Here is a 14,667-nt window from a genome sequence, read left to right as displayed (position 1 = left end):
GTCTGCTGTTAGCTTATTTTATATTTATTGTGCTTGGATTTTGAGTATTTTTGTTTGTTTGTTTGCTTTGTTTTTATTTTATTCTACATTTTATATAAGCTTTCGGTGTTCCAATGCTTTTTAACTATTTTTAACTATTGTTTTGAAAAGTGCTATACAAATCAAGTTGTTATTATTATTATTATTATTATTATTATTATTATTATTATTTATTGAGAGGCACCTCTTTTCCTTCCTGTCCTTGACTTTCATCTCTCTGTCAGTGTGGATGGGCATGTCTCGGAGGATGGTGATAATGTTGTACTCAGTGACTGTGCTCAGCTGATTATAGACGCAGAAGACAGATGGAAAAGCATTAACGGTGTTATGCACAGATCTCCAGGTGTGTGTGTAAGAGAGAGAGAGAGAGAGGAAGAAAGAACAGAAAGAAAAAAGAGAGAGGGTGTGGGTGTCAATTTGTGTGGCCTCTACTTTATCTGACAAGGGTAGTCAACCACATCCAGTGAATCCTTAATGACGTTAACACTGAATGCTTTCTGAGAAGTATTTCATTCCAAAGTACTCTACTTGAAATGAAACCTTATGTTTCATCCAACGGTAGAGCTTGTTTTGCAGGTTTATGATGACTCATACTTGTAACAGTGACCTGCAGTGGGCTGATTTCCATATGCGCAATCACACAACCAAGCCCTTCATCCCCTATGTAGTAGGCTTTAAACAGAATAATTGCATCATGGCTGGTGCTGGGCAGTCAAGCAAGTAACATTAACATCTCACTGGATCTTTGTTTTATCACTTTAGGAACTAACCAAGGACATTTCAGAGAGGGCACCTTCAGTCTCCTACACCCAGACCTCCAGCCATATGTGGCCTAGTTGGAACAGCAGTGTTGATGGGGCTGTTGGCAGCGTGAGGTGGGGCCCCTCCTGCTCTACTTAATTACCTGTGTGATGGAGTGGCTCCCCCCCAGCAGAGCCACTGTGTCACGCTGTGTCAGGGGCAGGGCGGACACACTGAGCTGACCAGTCTCACCTGTCTCCCCTTTCTCTGTTTCCCTTGTCAAATCAGGTGAATAATATCATAGCAACAGCCGGGGAGTGTTCCTTTTGATCAAGTGAATCTTTGTCTATTTTCGTGTCTTTTTTTTTGCCTCATACTCTTCATTTCAAGCTTCTGTGCTCCACTTATTTGTATGGACCTACTAGATGATGCCACTTGGTAAGCAAGGTGCTCAATATCAGCTTCACTCCTTTTTAATACAGCACAAGAGGCATTATTGACTGTCTTGTGCTTCCTGGTTGCCTATATTGGATTGCTCAAGTACAGAGCACATTGGCCTGGGCAGAGAATAAAGTGGAAGGCACTGAGAGTCCAAACTGTACCTGCTGGGACTATGCCAGAACACATTAACAGTTGCTGTAGCAACCGTCTCCAAATCAGAACAAAACTCGAACACTTTAAATAGGCAAATTTCTCAAAATGTCCTCATGCACTGTGTCTCTTTCTCAATCTTCTTCATCCTTGTCAAGCTTTGAAGCTTGAGTAAACTATTCTTGAACACTGCAACAACAAAAAAAATGTTACAACTGTGGAAACTCATTAAAATTTAAAACAGTACTTAGAAAAAACAAATGTTGAACCATATAAGTGCATGTCTTACAGTCCAATGCTATGACCATTAGTCGCACTGGCAGCCAAACTCCAACCTCTCTTCAGAGTTGTACTGGAAATTTAAGTTTTGTGCCTACAGATTGAAGAATAGTTTAGTGGAAATGATTTCAAGACATTTTGACATGCAAGTATCAGTGGGCACACACATACATACATTTCTGCAGGTGCTGGGAAACAAAAAATACACAAAAGAACAAGAGTACCCACACGCTGTTAAATTGTTCCCAAATCTTCTTTAATTCTACATGGGCACGACAACTATGACAATATCAACAACTGGGTCTTCTTCAGATGAAGAACAGAGCCATCTTTAATCATGATAGTAACACATGTGCTTTTTATGACAAGTCAAAATGTCTGCTGTGAAAAAGGCTTCTTAACATTTGTTCAGGCAACCATATTACATACCTCTGCTTCCTAACATAATCATTTTAAGTTTATAATTTTAGGATTAAAGAACCATGTAACTCCATAACACTGAGGATACAATAAACAGCATATTGTGGGACAGTTATGAATGCAACTCTTGAGCATTTACATAGTCCTTAATTCTTGAGTATAAACACTTTTAATCAACTATGCTAATATATTCATGCATGATGAGGCACACTGCTGTCTGAGCGGAGGCTCCCAGTGCGTCTGAGGTGGTGTGCGGTGGTTTGCTCAGGTGAGCAGGGCTGCGCCTGTGGAGACACTTATCACCCTCAGCAGAAACAGTCTCACGCATGCCCAGAATTCTCAATGACATCTGACCGACATGCAGTTTGAACAAGAGACCATCGCATGTGAACGCAGAGATCATCACATTGTTTGTATAGATGTGCTTGCCAAACTCAATGTGTTTTCTCCATGTTTAAGTGGTGCATCGGGTATTTTCTTTTACTCATTCAATTTTGAAACTGTTTTTGTTTCATTTATAACTGTTTATTATCATCCCTACATTTCCATGTAGCAACTATGCATGGGTACTTATTCTGTAATGAAGACCCACTTAGAGCTGTTTTCTCTTTCTTTATGCAGTGAACATGTTGAGGTTGCCTGACTGCATTCTCTTAAGAGATCTGTCAGTAAAACAGAGCAGTAAAACACAATTATTCATCTGTTTCCAGTTAGTATGTTCACCACGAGCCTAACTGCATTGTGACGTAGTCAGGCACAAAAGGAGAAGTGAAAAAATTCTGTCTGATGTTTTATCTGTGAAAGGTAAAGTCACATTAATTCCTGCACAAACTAATATTATCAGCTAGTAGTGTGGTTACATAAAGAAAACCGGAAGTTTTGAAATGACACAGTCAAATATATCCCTTGCACACTAAATTTCACTGAAATGTGTTGTGTAACACCCTTGTTAAATCTCTTCAGATCTGATAACGCCTTATAAGTTTTTTCCAAACAGCACTGACAGGGCTCAACTGAAAGATCTTTCTCTCTTACACATTTTATAAGACCATTCTCTCTTAGGTTACATTATCAGTCTGACTTTTCTTCCCTCTGTTGCAACTTGTCAGCATTATTTAAATGTCTTGTATCTCCTACTTTGAAGCTGGTCTTGAGCATTTCTCAAGTGTAAACTCCTCAGTAATGGTCAGTGAGCTTTAAAGCTTTCTACTGCATGATTAAAGTAAAATGTTGAAGACCTAACTGGCTGTAGAAGCTATCAAAAGCCAGTTTGGGCATAATCAAGCAATCAGTCTCTTCAGGCAACTCTTTGATTTTGAACTCACTCAGTAACCCACTTTGTCTGGAAACCTGAGTTGTGTGTGCGAAAGTAAACTGTAAAAATACTCTTGATAAGATTGTAAACTGTGCTGTGGTAAACAGAGCCATTCAGAGACTCTTTAATGGCATCTGGTTGCTTAAAGAACAGCTCTACGTCACTGATAATTTGCGTTTTGCACATTTTCAACTCCGCTTGAAGCACCACATCCTGATAGGCTGAAACAGAGCAGCGGTGCGACATCCTGCCTACAAAGAGCGTTTCTCTTTTTTCTTCTTCTTTTTTTGCTGTTCCTCATCACGGTCTTGTTCACAAAGCGCAGCTCTGATATCCAGCTTGACCTGACCTAGTGTAATCCACAAAGTCATTTTTGCTTCGCCCGACAAGGTCTCAGCCGATCACTTCATCTCTCTTCGTCCTCTCGAGCGCTCATCCGCTTGAGCGACAGTCGCCACAGCGCGCTGTCCAAACCGGGCATTAGAAGAAGTAGATCGAAGGCATCGGGGGAGGACTCTGAGGAAGACAGGCTGATCACTGGGAGGTAGAGAGGCGAATAAAATCGCACGGAGAAGCTTACGCACGAATCCCGATTTGTTTACCCTGCACCGGGCACGGAGGAGCGCAGTCTTTACGCACAGTCAGAAGAGCGGACTGGGGGGCGTCTTGTCTGTCACCATCATGCCAGCGGCAACAGCTTCAATAACAGATGTGGCCAGAACGGATTTTACTAACAAAAATGACAACCGGAATAACTCAGGTAAGAAAGATTAAATTACAAAAAACAAATAGTGTCTAATTCATTCCCGAGTTGAACGCGTAGGATGTGTGGCAGCACGAGGATTTGTTCTTGGCACTTTGTTGCAAATTTGTTGGCTTTTACATCAACATATTTTGGGAGAAGGTCACCTAGGCTTAAAGTTAAACATTTACCCCCCCCCCCCCCCCCCCAAAAAAAAGCGTTAAAACATGTATAGATATTTCATGTGTGTTATAGGGACACACTATATTCGCTGTGGTGGCAGTTTCCTTAACATGTTATGGGATTAGGGGTAAGCTATATAATGTGATGCACATTAGCAGATTCTATAAATGTGTTTAGGCTGATTTCTAAGAAATACAAATCCAATCAATAAACACACTTTACAACAAGCAAGCCCGTAGATGCACAACATTTCTTCTGGATTGGTGTAAGAGCTGAGGATTGTTGAGTGAAAAAATTGAATGAGCGTCATGCACATTTACTTACTTAAAAAAAAAAGATAAAACAGAGGGAACAGAGGAAGTGAAACAGAGACGCAAACACCAGTGGCTTCAACAGTATCTAGTTAAATGCACAGCTGGCCACACACGTACACACACACACGTACACACACACACGTACACACACAAACACACACAGACACGTTACATAAAAGTGATGCTCTCTGCTTATCGACAATGAAGTATGTCCTTGTGTTACATAAACTTGAATATGTTGAGCTAATGCTAATGGCCTTCAGGGGAGTATTTATCCCAGCTGTGCCTGGCCCAGTGTCACTGAAACTTGATCAGAAGCCTGTCAAATTCTGTAGAGAGAAAAAAATGCATATAAATAATAATAATTATTATTATCATTATACATTTAATTTGTACCACACTTTTCATTCATAGCGAAACTCAAAGTGCCACAGTTTTAATAACATAGAACACACAACATAAAGAAAATAATGATGAGTTAAGATGTAAACGCCTTCCTGAATTGAAAGGTTTTTAAAAGAGTCTAGGGTCTGTGCCACCCTCAGATGGTGAGGAAGGCTGTTCCACAAGCGTGGTGCAGCAGAGCAGAAGGCTCGATCCCCCATGGTGCAGAACTTAGTACTGGGGGCCTGGAGGAGCAAGCTGCTGGAAGATCTGAGGGTGCAGGTGGAGGTTTGTGGTATGATCAGTTCCTCTAGGTAGGGAGGCACATGTCCGTTGATGGATTTGTATGTGAGCAGCAGGACTTTGTAGTCAATCCTGAAGGAGACAGGGCGCCAGCGCAATGAAAACAGAATTTGTGTTGTATGTTGGTGTTTTCGCACTCTCATCAGGATCCTGGCAGTGCTGTTCTGAATGTACTGGAGCTTCTGGATGCTCTTGCCAGGAATCCCTGTGAAGAGCGCATTGCAGTAGTCCAGTCTTGAGTACATAAAAGGCATGGACAAGTTTCTCTGCATCTGACAGACTTCAAGAGGGGTGGAGTCTAGAGATGTTTTTGAGATGGCAGAAAGTATGTATACTCATATCTTCTTTCTTTCCGTTCTTTCAAATGAAACCAGGAACTTTTGGTGTGCTTTGATGCCCCTTTTGGTGATAAAAGTGTTCCACATGTTTCTCCTGCAGAGTGCACAGCCCCTCTCACGTTCTTGGATGTTTTCTTTCATTTAATAGTTACAAAGAGGAACAAAATATCTCCTCTGTCAAAATTGTTTTAGTGACAACCAGAAGAAGGTTTCCCTGAATAAACAACTTGGTTAAGACTTTTCCTGGACCGGATCATATTTGCCTCCCAATTTCTGTTGGAAATCACCGAATTGATGTCAGTGTTTATTTGCATTCCAACAGCTTTTGTCACGATGAAGTGATACTCCTATGTTGTGGGTTTACTGAGCCAGACTGCTGGCGTACTGAGTTGACATAGTGAGAGACTTCCCCTCCTGTAATATGCTGAGCACTGTGCCGTGCTGTGCTGTATGATAACTGGTTGTTTAGCGTGGCTCCAGATGGCCTGTGTATTTCCACCAGCCTCGTAGGCCTTTTGTTTAATGATTTATCACATTTCCTGCTTCGATACTGTTAGAATTCGATGCGGGGGGGGGGGGGGTTGTCACGCAGTGTTGTGCAGCCCTACAGGGGTTCAGTGCTGATAGCTGTGGAATGAACTCTCCCATCCCACACTGAATCTCATCTGCAGTGCTCCATTCAAAACAAATTCAAAACTAATTTCTTGTGAGAATATATGAATTATACATGTGTTCAAACTTTGGGTGAACTTTTGGTGATTAATGCACATCCAACATCCTCCGCATAATTAAGTCAAAACCGGTGTTTTTGTTGTACACAGTCTGGTTCATCACCAACTGACCATCGGCTCTTTCTTTCAGGTCATTCCCAGGCTCAGTGCACACCCATGCCCCTGCCAGCCCTGGGCACCCAGAGGATCATCCAGGGCAATGGAACTAATGTGGGCACAGTCATATCCCTGCAGTGCCCAGCCAATCACAAACTGATAGGAAAAGAGCTGATGTGTGTCAGGGACATCAACAGCACCCACTGGGTGGGGGAGACTTACTGTAAACGTAAGTAGAAATGGAGAACAGAAACTAAGAGCTTGAAACTGTCAACATAGAAAGACAGATAGATAGATTCTGCTGTTAAGTCAGGTACATATTATGAAGCTATTGTTCATGCACTTAATAACCAAAATGTGTGTGAAGATTAAATGTTTCAAATGCTTTTACTGAGAGAATTGCAGAGGTTGCAAAACTTCCCCTGGACTGTCTGTCTGCTTATTATTCTGAAGAGATGGAATATATATTAAACATTATGTGATGGGCATAGAGGCTACCGGCGATTTTATATTTAGACTTAAGGTATTATTTGGCTCGCAATAATTAATGCTCTAGACTATGTGAGAACACATTAGAGAGAAAATAATTTGTTGCTTGGGGATAAAGCTCATTAAAGGAGAATATTAATGCTAATGCAGGTGAAGAGGAATAATTTCAAGCAGGTGCCCAGTTAGTCATTCTTTTGGTTAGTGAGTGGAAAAAGCCAGGGTAGGATCTTAATTATACTTCAAGATGAATCACCGTGGGAGAGAGAAAACTGTCTGATGTGAAACGGAAAGAAATTAAAAATGTAATTTATGTTTTATTATCCCTTCTTTGATAAGCTGGTAAGTGTAATTTGTTGCAAAAATGATATTTATTTCTGCCAACCTCTTCTGGTTAAATGATAATGAAAAACTTGTGATATATTTGAGTGGCAGAGTACTTTGTGTGGTGTAGATAGATAGATAGATAGATAGGTAGATAGATAGATAGATAGATAGATAGATAGAAACTTTATTGATCCCAGCATGATAAATAGAGTTGTCTCGCAAGCCTGTGAGGATTTGATACGTTGAGTGCATGACATGGAAGTCGATGAATCAGTGAACCGTTTTCCTCTCTCACACTCCAGCTCTGTCTCCCTATGAGGACTATGGTTTCCGTGTGGCTGTGCTGGCATCCATTGTAAGCTCAGCCATAATCTTCTTCATGTCCATGGCCTTCATCACCTGCTGTTTGCTCGACTGCATCAAAGAGGACGAAAGGAAAAAGCAGGAGAGGTGAGTGGGAGGCAAAGGTTGGAGAAAAACAAAGAGGGGTTATCAGTCAGTGTGCTGTGATGTATTAGAAAACTGAAATGCTAAATACTTTTTTGCCAGGGAGACAGAGTTGTGGCAGTGGGAGGAGCAGACCCAGCAGCAGGGGGACAACAGGTCTCGCTACAGCCATAAAGGCAGGAACAACAACAACAACAACGCCCAGGAGAAGGCGCTTTCACTGTGGGACACCCACAGCCCAGCCCCGTATGACAACATGCAAGCCTACAGGTGAGACGTGGGCTAATTTAAGCTTAAATGCTCAAAAAAGGGAAACAATCAAAATGTCCTCAAAGACATGAAGACCAGCACAAACATTAAAGTCTTCTTGTCTTTTCCTCCACAGATGTCATCAGCATTACGCCTATGGTCCTGTCTGCACCTACGATCCCCCTCCTCCACATGCTCCTCTGCCCGGCGTCGACTACGACCAACCTCTCTTACCCCGAAACCCAGAATCCACACAGATTTCTGGTCCACCTCAATACCACGGACCTCCTCCGTCCTCCTTTCAAACTCCGAGTCCAGGCGTGGTCCAGATCTCAGGACCTGGTTTGGTGTGGCAGTATGGGGGACAGCAGAGCGGTCCATCAACCGCAGATGATTCCAACACAAGGAACATAAACTCTGCCAAAGAATTTTCCATACGGATTATATCAGTGTGAGGACACATTGCGAATGATGTGAATACCATCAGTCAAGAAGTTGTTTACTGACCAAATCTGTACAACGGTGTCAACTTCGTCAATAAGGACTACAGGAAGTTAAAACTGAGCATTCCTTGTCTTGTTGAAATTGTTATGTCTGCAGCACTGTACAGTATGAAGGCTCTAAAGGCTTACTGATGTGCCTTTTGTAAACTGCGATGGCACACTGCCCTCTGTCTGAAAAGAGGAGCTATTGCACTTTGAGGATGACAGCCTTGTTGGATGGCACTCCTCTGTAGTTAGAAGGTCAAGGGACTTTCTTGCCCTTAATTGAGCTTCTCATAAACTAATTAGATAGTTAAGTTGAGGTTAACGATTAAAGTGTTTATCAGGGGGCATAGGTCACAACACATTGTAGGCAGCTGAGGAAGTTGGGTGAGAAACTCATCTCTGGGCAGGAAAGTCTACTTTGTTTGGACAAGGAGAGAAGCTGGAAAGCACCGGCGAGTGTGTAACTATAATTTTTAAGGAATGTAAATAAATAAAAGAGTACTGATAACGACTGAGACTGTATTGCAATGGGAAGACGGTGTACAATGAATGCAAATGTCAAGCCAAACCAGTAACGTGCAGTGATTTTTACTGTCCTGTGTAATGGTGTAGCTTATACACATTTATTTCAAGTGGCATGGTGAAGAATGTATTAATGAAAACACAAAGGCAACAACTATTGTTATCATTGCTATTATTACTATTATTATTATTATTGACAGGCCTAAATGATCAGGCTCAGTCCTCATTATAAATTAAAGAAGGGAATAAAATAAAGTGATAAATCACACTGTTGTGGTTCAGTTCGCTGCTCTTGATAAGCTGCCTGTCAGCGTTGTCTGCGGGCCGATAATCATCATGTGCCCCGGAGGTCAGTCATGTGGCTCCGGGCGGCGCACTGTCCGCTCCTGCTGATGCAACGGGACAACGGTGACCGTCACACCGGGGACAACAGGAAGTTTTTTACCGGGAGGCCGTCGGTCGGAAAGTCCCAGAGGTCGTTTGTTTGACAGTATGCCAGGTTTGTGAATCGAGGGTAAGATGTTTTGTCTTGTTTAGGATCATTTTACTGTAATCCCCGCGCGCTGACTCGGAGGATATGATCGCTAATCGCCCACAGTGCTGTGTGGGTGCGCCACTTGTTGCAAAGCTTCCCTCAACATTACAGTTTTAAGTTTAGCAGTTGCTATAGCAGTTTTGTTACAATAATATTGGCTTCACGCGAAGACGTATTTGGATGTTATTCAACAGCAGTTGAAATAGCCTGATTTTTCTGTCCAAATCTGTTGCCTATAAATAAAACAGCAACAGTTTGATAGACAGGTCTATTTACACTCTGTTATTTAATACATTGCGGGCAGCTGTTTCCATTTTCGTCAGAGCTAGCCAGCTCTTTATGAAAAATATGCATGATGAAGCTCCTTCATTTGTCAGTCACATCCATATCTGAAGTGCGCTCCAGAGCCCCTTACACATTTTTTCATTATGGACTCTGTCAGGTAATTTAAACATTCATTTTTTAATCCTGCTGAAATAGTTTTAACATAGAGCAGGGTATTCTGCCTCACCTTGTTTGCAGATGTGTCCAGCTTGAATAAAGAAAAACTAAACAAGTGTTTTAAACTGGATGATCATGAAACACTGGACAAACTATCATTTCACCAAATTCTTACTCTCTTGATTTTGATAATAGCTGATGCTTAACTAACTCAGGTGGCAAAAGGCATCACTTGCATAGTTGCAGGTGTTATGTGGCTCAAGCAAGAGCCACATAAGTGGCTCATAACTTCCTGTAATGCCCCCAATTTCCTTTCTGCTTGGTGGGCTCACTGTTTTCTTACTTCAGTATTGAAAATCTAGTCTTGAAACATCACCGTGAGATGAGAGGAAGATATGATTTGCTATTGCTAATACGCATTATGATATAATCAGGAATCATATCTTAAAGTTTCTATAAATACGGCCCCAAAAATTACCATTGAGTTGAATTAGCACCTGTAAAGTGTTAACACAGACTCAGAGCTTCACCATACTGGTATTCTGGCCTCACAGGCTTTGTATTATAACATCTTTTTTGTGATTTTGTGCATGCTTTAACTCAGTAGGCATGTTACTCATACGTTATATTTTGCAGCAACTGTATTCACCTCATCTCTAGGAGGGAGAATAAACCTCTTAGTCATTTATTTTCAGAGCAGGACTGATGCCAAAACCAGCTTATCAAGAAACGACTTACGACTAGACATAAAATCTCTAGGCCTTTGTAGCGTGCTCTAATTGTGCAGGGTCATAACCTGTGTCTGACCTGGTCTTCACACTACGATTAGGAATTAAGCCGTGTGTGTAGTGTAGAGCTATTTTTATAAAAGACTATCCCTCGCTCGTCTCTTCTATAATGTTTTAATTTCTATTTTCTGTGGCTAGACATTGGTGGTTACCATGAGCAGCTCCAGAGGGACTCCCAGTTCCTGTGCTCAGACCAGAGGATGGACACTGAGCTGGTTGACAGACTGGTGCTGCAGCTCAACAGGATCTACCCCCAGATACTCAGTGACAAGGAAGCCCACAGGGTCACTACAGATAATATGTGTTAACGTTCATTCATCAAGTCTTTACAGTTGAATCTGCTAAACTGAATTTGGACTGCACAGGTGTACAAATATGTGCAATGACTCAATGCAGCATATGTCTCCCTGCAGTTCAGGAACCTGAGCGTACCCACCAAGGTGCGATTAGCTGAGCTGCTGAATCACCTGCACGGGAAGGGCGACGAGGCATGTCATGAATTCTACAGAGGACTTCACATCCACGCTGAGCACGTCTACTCCAGCCTGCCCTCCAGAGTCAGACAAAGAGGTAAAACATGAGCAGGGCTTTGCAGACGTTTTAGTGGCTGAAGATTAAAAACACTCCAGTCAGGTGAGGACACTCGCTACTCAAAAGATCCCACAGACTCACATCTGAAAGTATTTTTGAGATGTCCTTTAATTCAGAATTACATGGCAATAGTTGGTAGTAAAAGAAAAAGACTGTATGCACTACTGTACTATAACTGTATTGTGTTCATCGACATATGTATGTCGCATAGTCATGTGCCAGTGTTCAAACACATCATCTTGTGGGTTTCAGAAGCTGTCTGTTCATCATTTTCTAAAATTCCTGTGCATAATGTTATTAAAGTAATCACTCTGACACATTATCAGCTGGTTTTGACCTGAAAAGCTTCTTTTTAAAAGTTGGACAGTTAGGCAAATCACTTATAATGGTAGATCCCCTGCTTTGTTATTGCCCAGTCTGGCCTTATGTAGGCTTATCCCATTTAAGAAACATTTAGGAAAGCGAGAAGCCAATGTGCTGACCAGGCAGCAGCTCACATAGTGGATCTGACATACAGGCGGTTATTTAAAGTGTTGATGTTAACTATTTTCATTCTCTGTTTTAGAGATGACGGACCCAAAATTGACTAACAATGTGGCAGCCCACCCAGAGAAACATGTGCTCAATGACAGAGGTAAATCTAATCAACATCTCATGCTACTGCTGATTCCAGTAGACCACTAGATGTGCTTTCTGGGTTGTTGTTGTTTTTTTTTCAAGTCAATTTGCAAATCTGCTACCTTGTGTAACATATAAACCATGTGGACCATATAAAATATTTTCCATACCTACTCCTCACCTGTTTCATGTCTGTGCATCCTGATCTTCTGTTGCTCTTTTTTGAGGTTTCTTCCATTTTTTTCCCCCCTGTTCAAGATTTTTTTTGCAGGTGGTTTTGAAAATTTTAGCCCAGTAACTACAATCCTTGTATACTTTACAATACTGTCAACAACTTTCCAAAGCTCACCATAAATGTTTAGATTGATAGATTAGATTTTTTTTAGAGCTAGTTTCACTTTAGAAATTAAAATTAACATGCAGATATCCGAAGCTTCCTTGAGATAAGGAATCCATCACATTAGGCAATCAGTCAGTTCTTATCAAGTTTATGTTATCAAAATGTACAGATGCAGTCACTGGAACTAATCGAAAACACTTCCTCGGTGGTGCGTTCAAGAAAACTTTGACATCTGAGATTTGATGATCAAACGATTTGATGATTTTTATATTTGGCTCGACTGATAAATATTTGATTCGATTCCATGATAAAAGACCTCATGAATTTTAGTACCCAACACTCACATCTCGAATGTTGAAGTTCTGTCAAGCGCATCCTTAAGGAATTGTTTCCACAACAGTCCCTGCCCAAAGCTGCATTAACATAGTAGCACAACTTTGAAAATGAAAAGTAGACCAAAATTTCCTTTTTAATAATGTCGACCTCTATTCCAATAGCAGCATGTACTGAGATGGCAAATAGGAAGTAATTCTCGAAGCAGTTGTTAGTTCAGAAAACAGTGGGAAGTAGGGTAATGTTATAATAATTTGCCTTTAATGGGCTAAAGTGTGACTGTAATCTGCAGTTGTGGGAGTTTAATTTGGCTACCATGGTGTTTTTTTAAATGTGTTGATCTTACAGTTTATGTGAGTGTGTGTCAGGCAGTCTCTGTACCCCTCACTGATCCTCAGATAAGCCCCTTAAGCCCAACTAAGCTTTGTTCTTCAGCAAACGTAGTTGTCTGCTGAACCTTTTAACCCCTAGCATCAGAATGTGGGCCCCACTGTCCCGCACCGCTTCACCATTCATCATCCCATTACATCCAGGGCTCTGGCTTTGTGGGTCAGTTAAGCTCACGTGTAGCCCCCGTCCAGAACGGCTTCCTCTGTCCTGCATTCCTTTGAACAGTCAGGGGTGCATCTAGTGGGTCAAAGGTATGTCAGCAGGGAAATGGGTCATCAGTGATGTAGTGAAACACGGATTCATAATCATTAGTCATACAAAGAAATAATGGGTGGTTTTACTGTAAACAAGACCATTGTGTTTTCACAGATGAGCTTTTGACTCATCTATATACCAGTAGAAAGATATTTCACATCATTTATTAGAAAGACACAGGCCCAATATTCACATCAGGTTTGTTGGCCTAATAGTAGCTGATGATAACTTTCATTCTTCTTACCTTTTCTGCAGGACCAATGTTCTTCCTGAGCTGTTTCAGTTTTGCACTTGGTATTGCAATGCTCTACTATTACGGAGGTGAGTCATACAGAATGATAGACAGGTCTTTAGACTTGTATGTCCTTGGGCATTTTGAATGTCAACAATTTTACAGTGTACAAAGGCATTGCAAGTTTGAAAGCATCCAAAGCCAATTATTCTATATTTAAAACTAACTTTCTTCTCTGTTTGTTTCTCATTTCTAAACCACTCCCTTTATATGGCTTAAAACTCTTATTTTTTTGCCACTTTTTCTGCCCACAGAGGGTGAGACATTGAGATGTACTGGCCCGTTTCTTCACTGCTCTGCAGCAAGACTTAGTAAAGGTGCTAAAGATGTTTTAATTTCCTATGCTGAGGTTGGAAAGCAGAATAATTGAGGCCATAAAGGTGCTGAAACGCTCATGAAGTAGCCCTGCCTAAACTTCCCTCGGGATCACTAAAGTTTCTATCTATCTATCTTTCATCTGTGAGAAGAACAAGCCATGAAATTTGCCATTTTGCGGTGCCAAACTCATACATACTTTGAGAGCTATAAAGTTGTTTTTCCTGAAATTGCATGTATTTGTAAGCACTAATTGACTTGTTTTTTTTAATCCCATAATTCCCATAGCTAACATCTCTTTATATGAGGAAAAAACATAATGTTCTCTCATAGTACTTTTACGTACTGTATGAGTCTTGCCTGGATTTATTGTGTATACAGAGAAAATTTCAGCCACATTTTCTGCTAAAATGAACCGTAATATTAACAGAGTGATGAAATGAATCTCACTTTGAATGACATTTAAAGGCTTTGTTCACCCACACAGGTGTGATCAATAACTCAGGCTGATTAGACCTCTGCTCAGGTTGAAGTTGGGTACACCTGTATGAGTAGACTACTGGTTTGCAGTGGCTTTAACAAAAAAACTTGAGTTTGTCAGTGTATTGTATGAACCACCCTACCCTCATAATTGCATGCTCATCCACTCTAAGTGCCTTCAAATACTGTGATGAAGATACTTGAACATCTACTGACTAAAGTGCACTATAACAACTTTTGCTCAAATAAAGCACAAATTAACATCACCTGGAGTTGTACCTCGTTTTTTTTAAT

The 14,667-nt window shown here is 41.1% G+C and overlaps 2 protein-coding genes across 3 annotated transcripts; both read left to right on the top strand.

Moving 5' to 3' along the window:
• Positions 1-2,523: 2,523 nt before the first annotated feature.
• Positions 2,524-9,230, top strand: LOC121895626. The gene is made up of 5 exons (XM_042408982.1): positions 2,524-4,145; positions 6,511-6,705; positions 7,592-7,739; positions 7,839-8,006; positions 8,122-9,230. Exons 1-5 carry the CDS (start codon positions 4,067-4,069, stop codon positions 8,438-8,440), a joined length of 909 nt encoding a protein of 302 aa, XP_042264916.1. The 5' UTR covers positions 2,524-4,066; the 3' UTR covers positions 8,441-9,230.
• A 128-nt stretch (positions 9,231-9,358) lies between these two features.
• Positions 9,359-14,639, top strand: LOC121895628 (caspase recruitment domain-containing protein 19-like). 2 transcript variants are annotated; one of them, XM_042408983.1, is made up of 6 exons: positions 9,359-9,494; positions 10,898-11,043; positions 11,173-11,329; positions 11,916-11,984; positions 13,542-13,607; positions 13,833-14,639. In XM_042408983.1, exons 1-6 carry the CDS (start codon positions 9,488-9,490, stop codon positions 13,946-13,948), a joined length of 561 nt encoding a protein of 186 aa, XP_042264917.1. In that variant the 5' UTR covers positions 9,359-9,487; the 3' UTR covers positions 13,949-14,639. The 2 variants fall into 2 exon arrangements, with proteins under 2 accessions (XP_042264917.1, XP_042264918.1); XM_042408984.1 differs by having other exon boundaries at positions 9,360-9,509.
• The last annotated feature ends 28 nt before the right edge of the window (positions 14,640-14,667 follow it).

The sequence above is a fragment of the Thunnus maccoyii genome, chromosome 4 (genome assembly GCF_910596095.1).
Source record: "Thunnus maccoyii chromosome 4, fThuMac1.1, whole genome shotgun sequence".
NCBI classification, from domain to species: Eukaryota; Metazoa; Chordata; class Actinopteri; order Scombriformes; family Scombridae; genus Thunnus; species Thunnus maccoyii.
The sequence above is the reverse complement of the archived record's forward strand: the minus strand, read 5'-3'. Positions and strand labels throughout refer to the sequence as shown.

Excerpts from the sequence above, each read along its gene's own strand:
- LOC121895626 (XM_042408982.1), top strand. The coding sequence starts at position 4,067 with ATGCCAGCGGCAACAGCTTCAATAACAGATGTGGCCAGAACGGATTTT. Across the intron at positions 6,706-7,591 it reads GGGGGAGACTTACTGTAAAC|CTCTGTCTCCCTATGAGGAC; the intron begins GTAAGTAGAAAT and ends CTCACACTCCAG. Across the intron at positions 7,740-7,838 it reads GAAAGGAAAAAGCAGGAGAG|GGAGACAGAGTTGTGGCAGT; the intron begins GTGAGTGGGAGG and ends CTTTTTTGCCAG.
- LOC121895628 (XM_042408983.1), top strand. Across the intron at positions 11,044-11,172 it reads GTGACAAGGAAGCCCACAGG|TTCAGGAACCTGAGCGTACC; the intron begins GTCACTACAGAT and ends GTCTCCCTGCAG. Across the intron at positions 11,985-13,541 it reads ACATGTGCTCAATGACAGAG|GACCAATGTTCTTCCTGAGC; the intron begins GTAAATCTAATC and ends CCTTTTCTGCAG.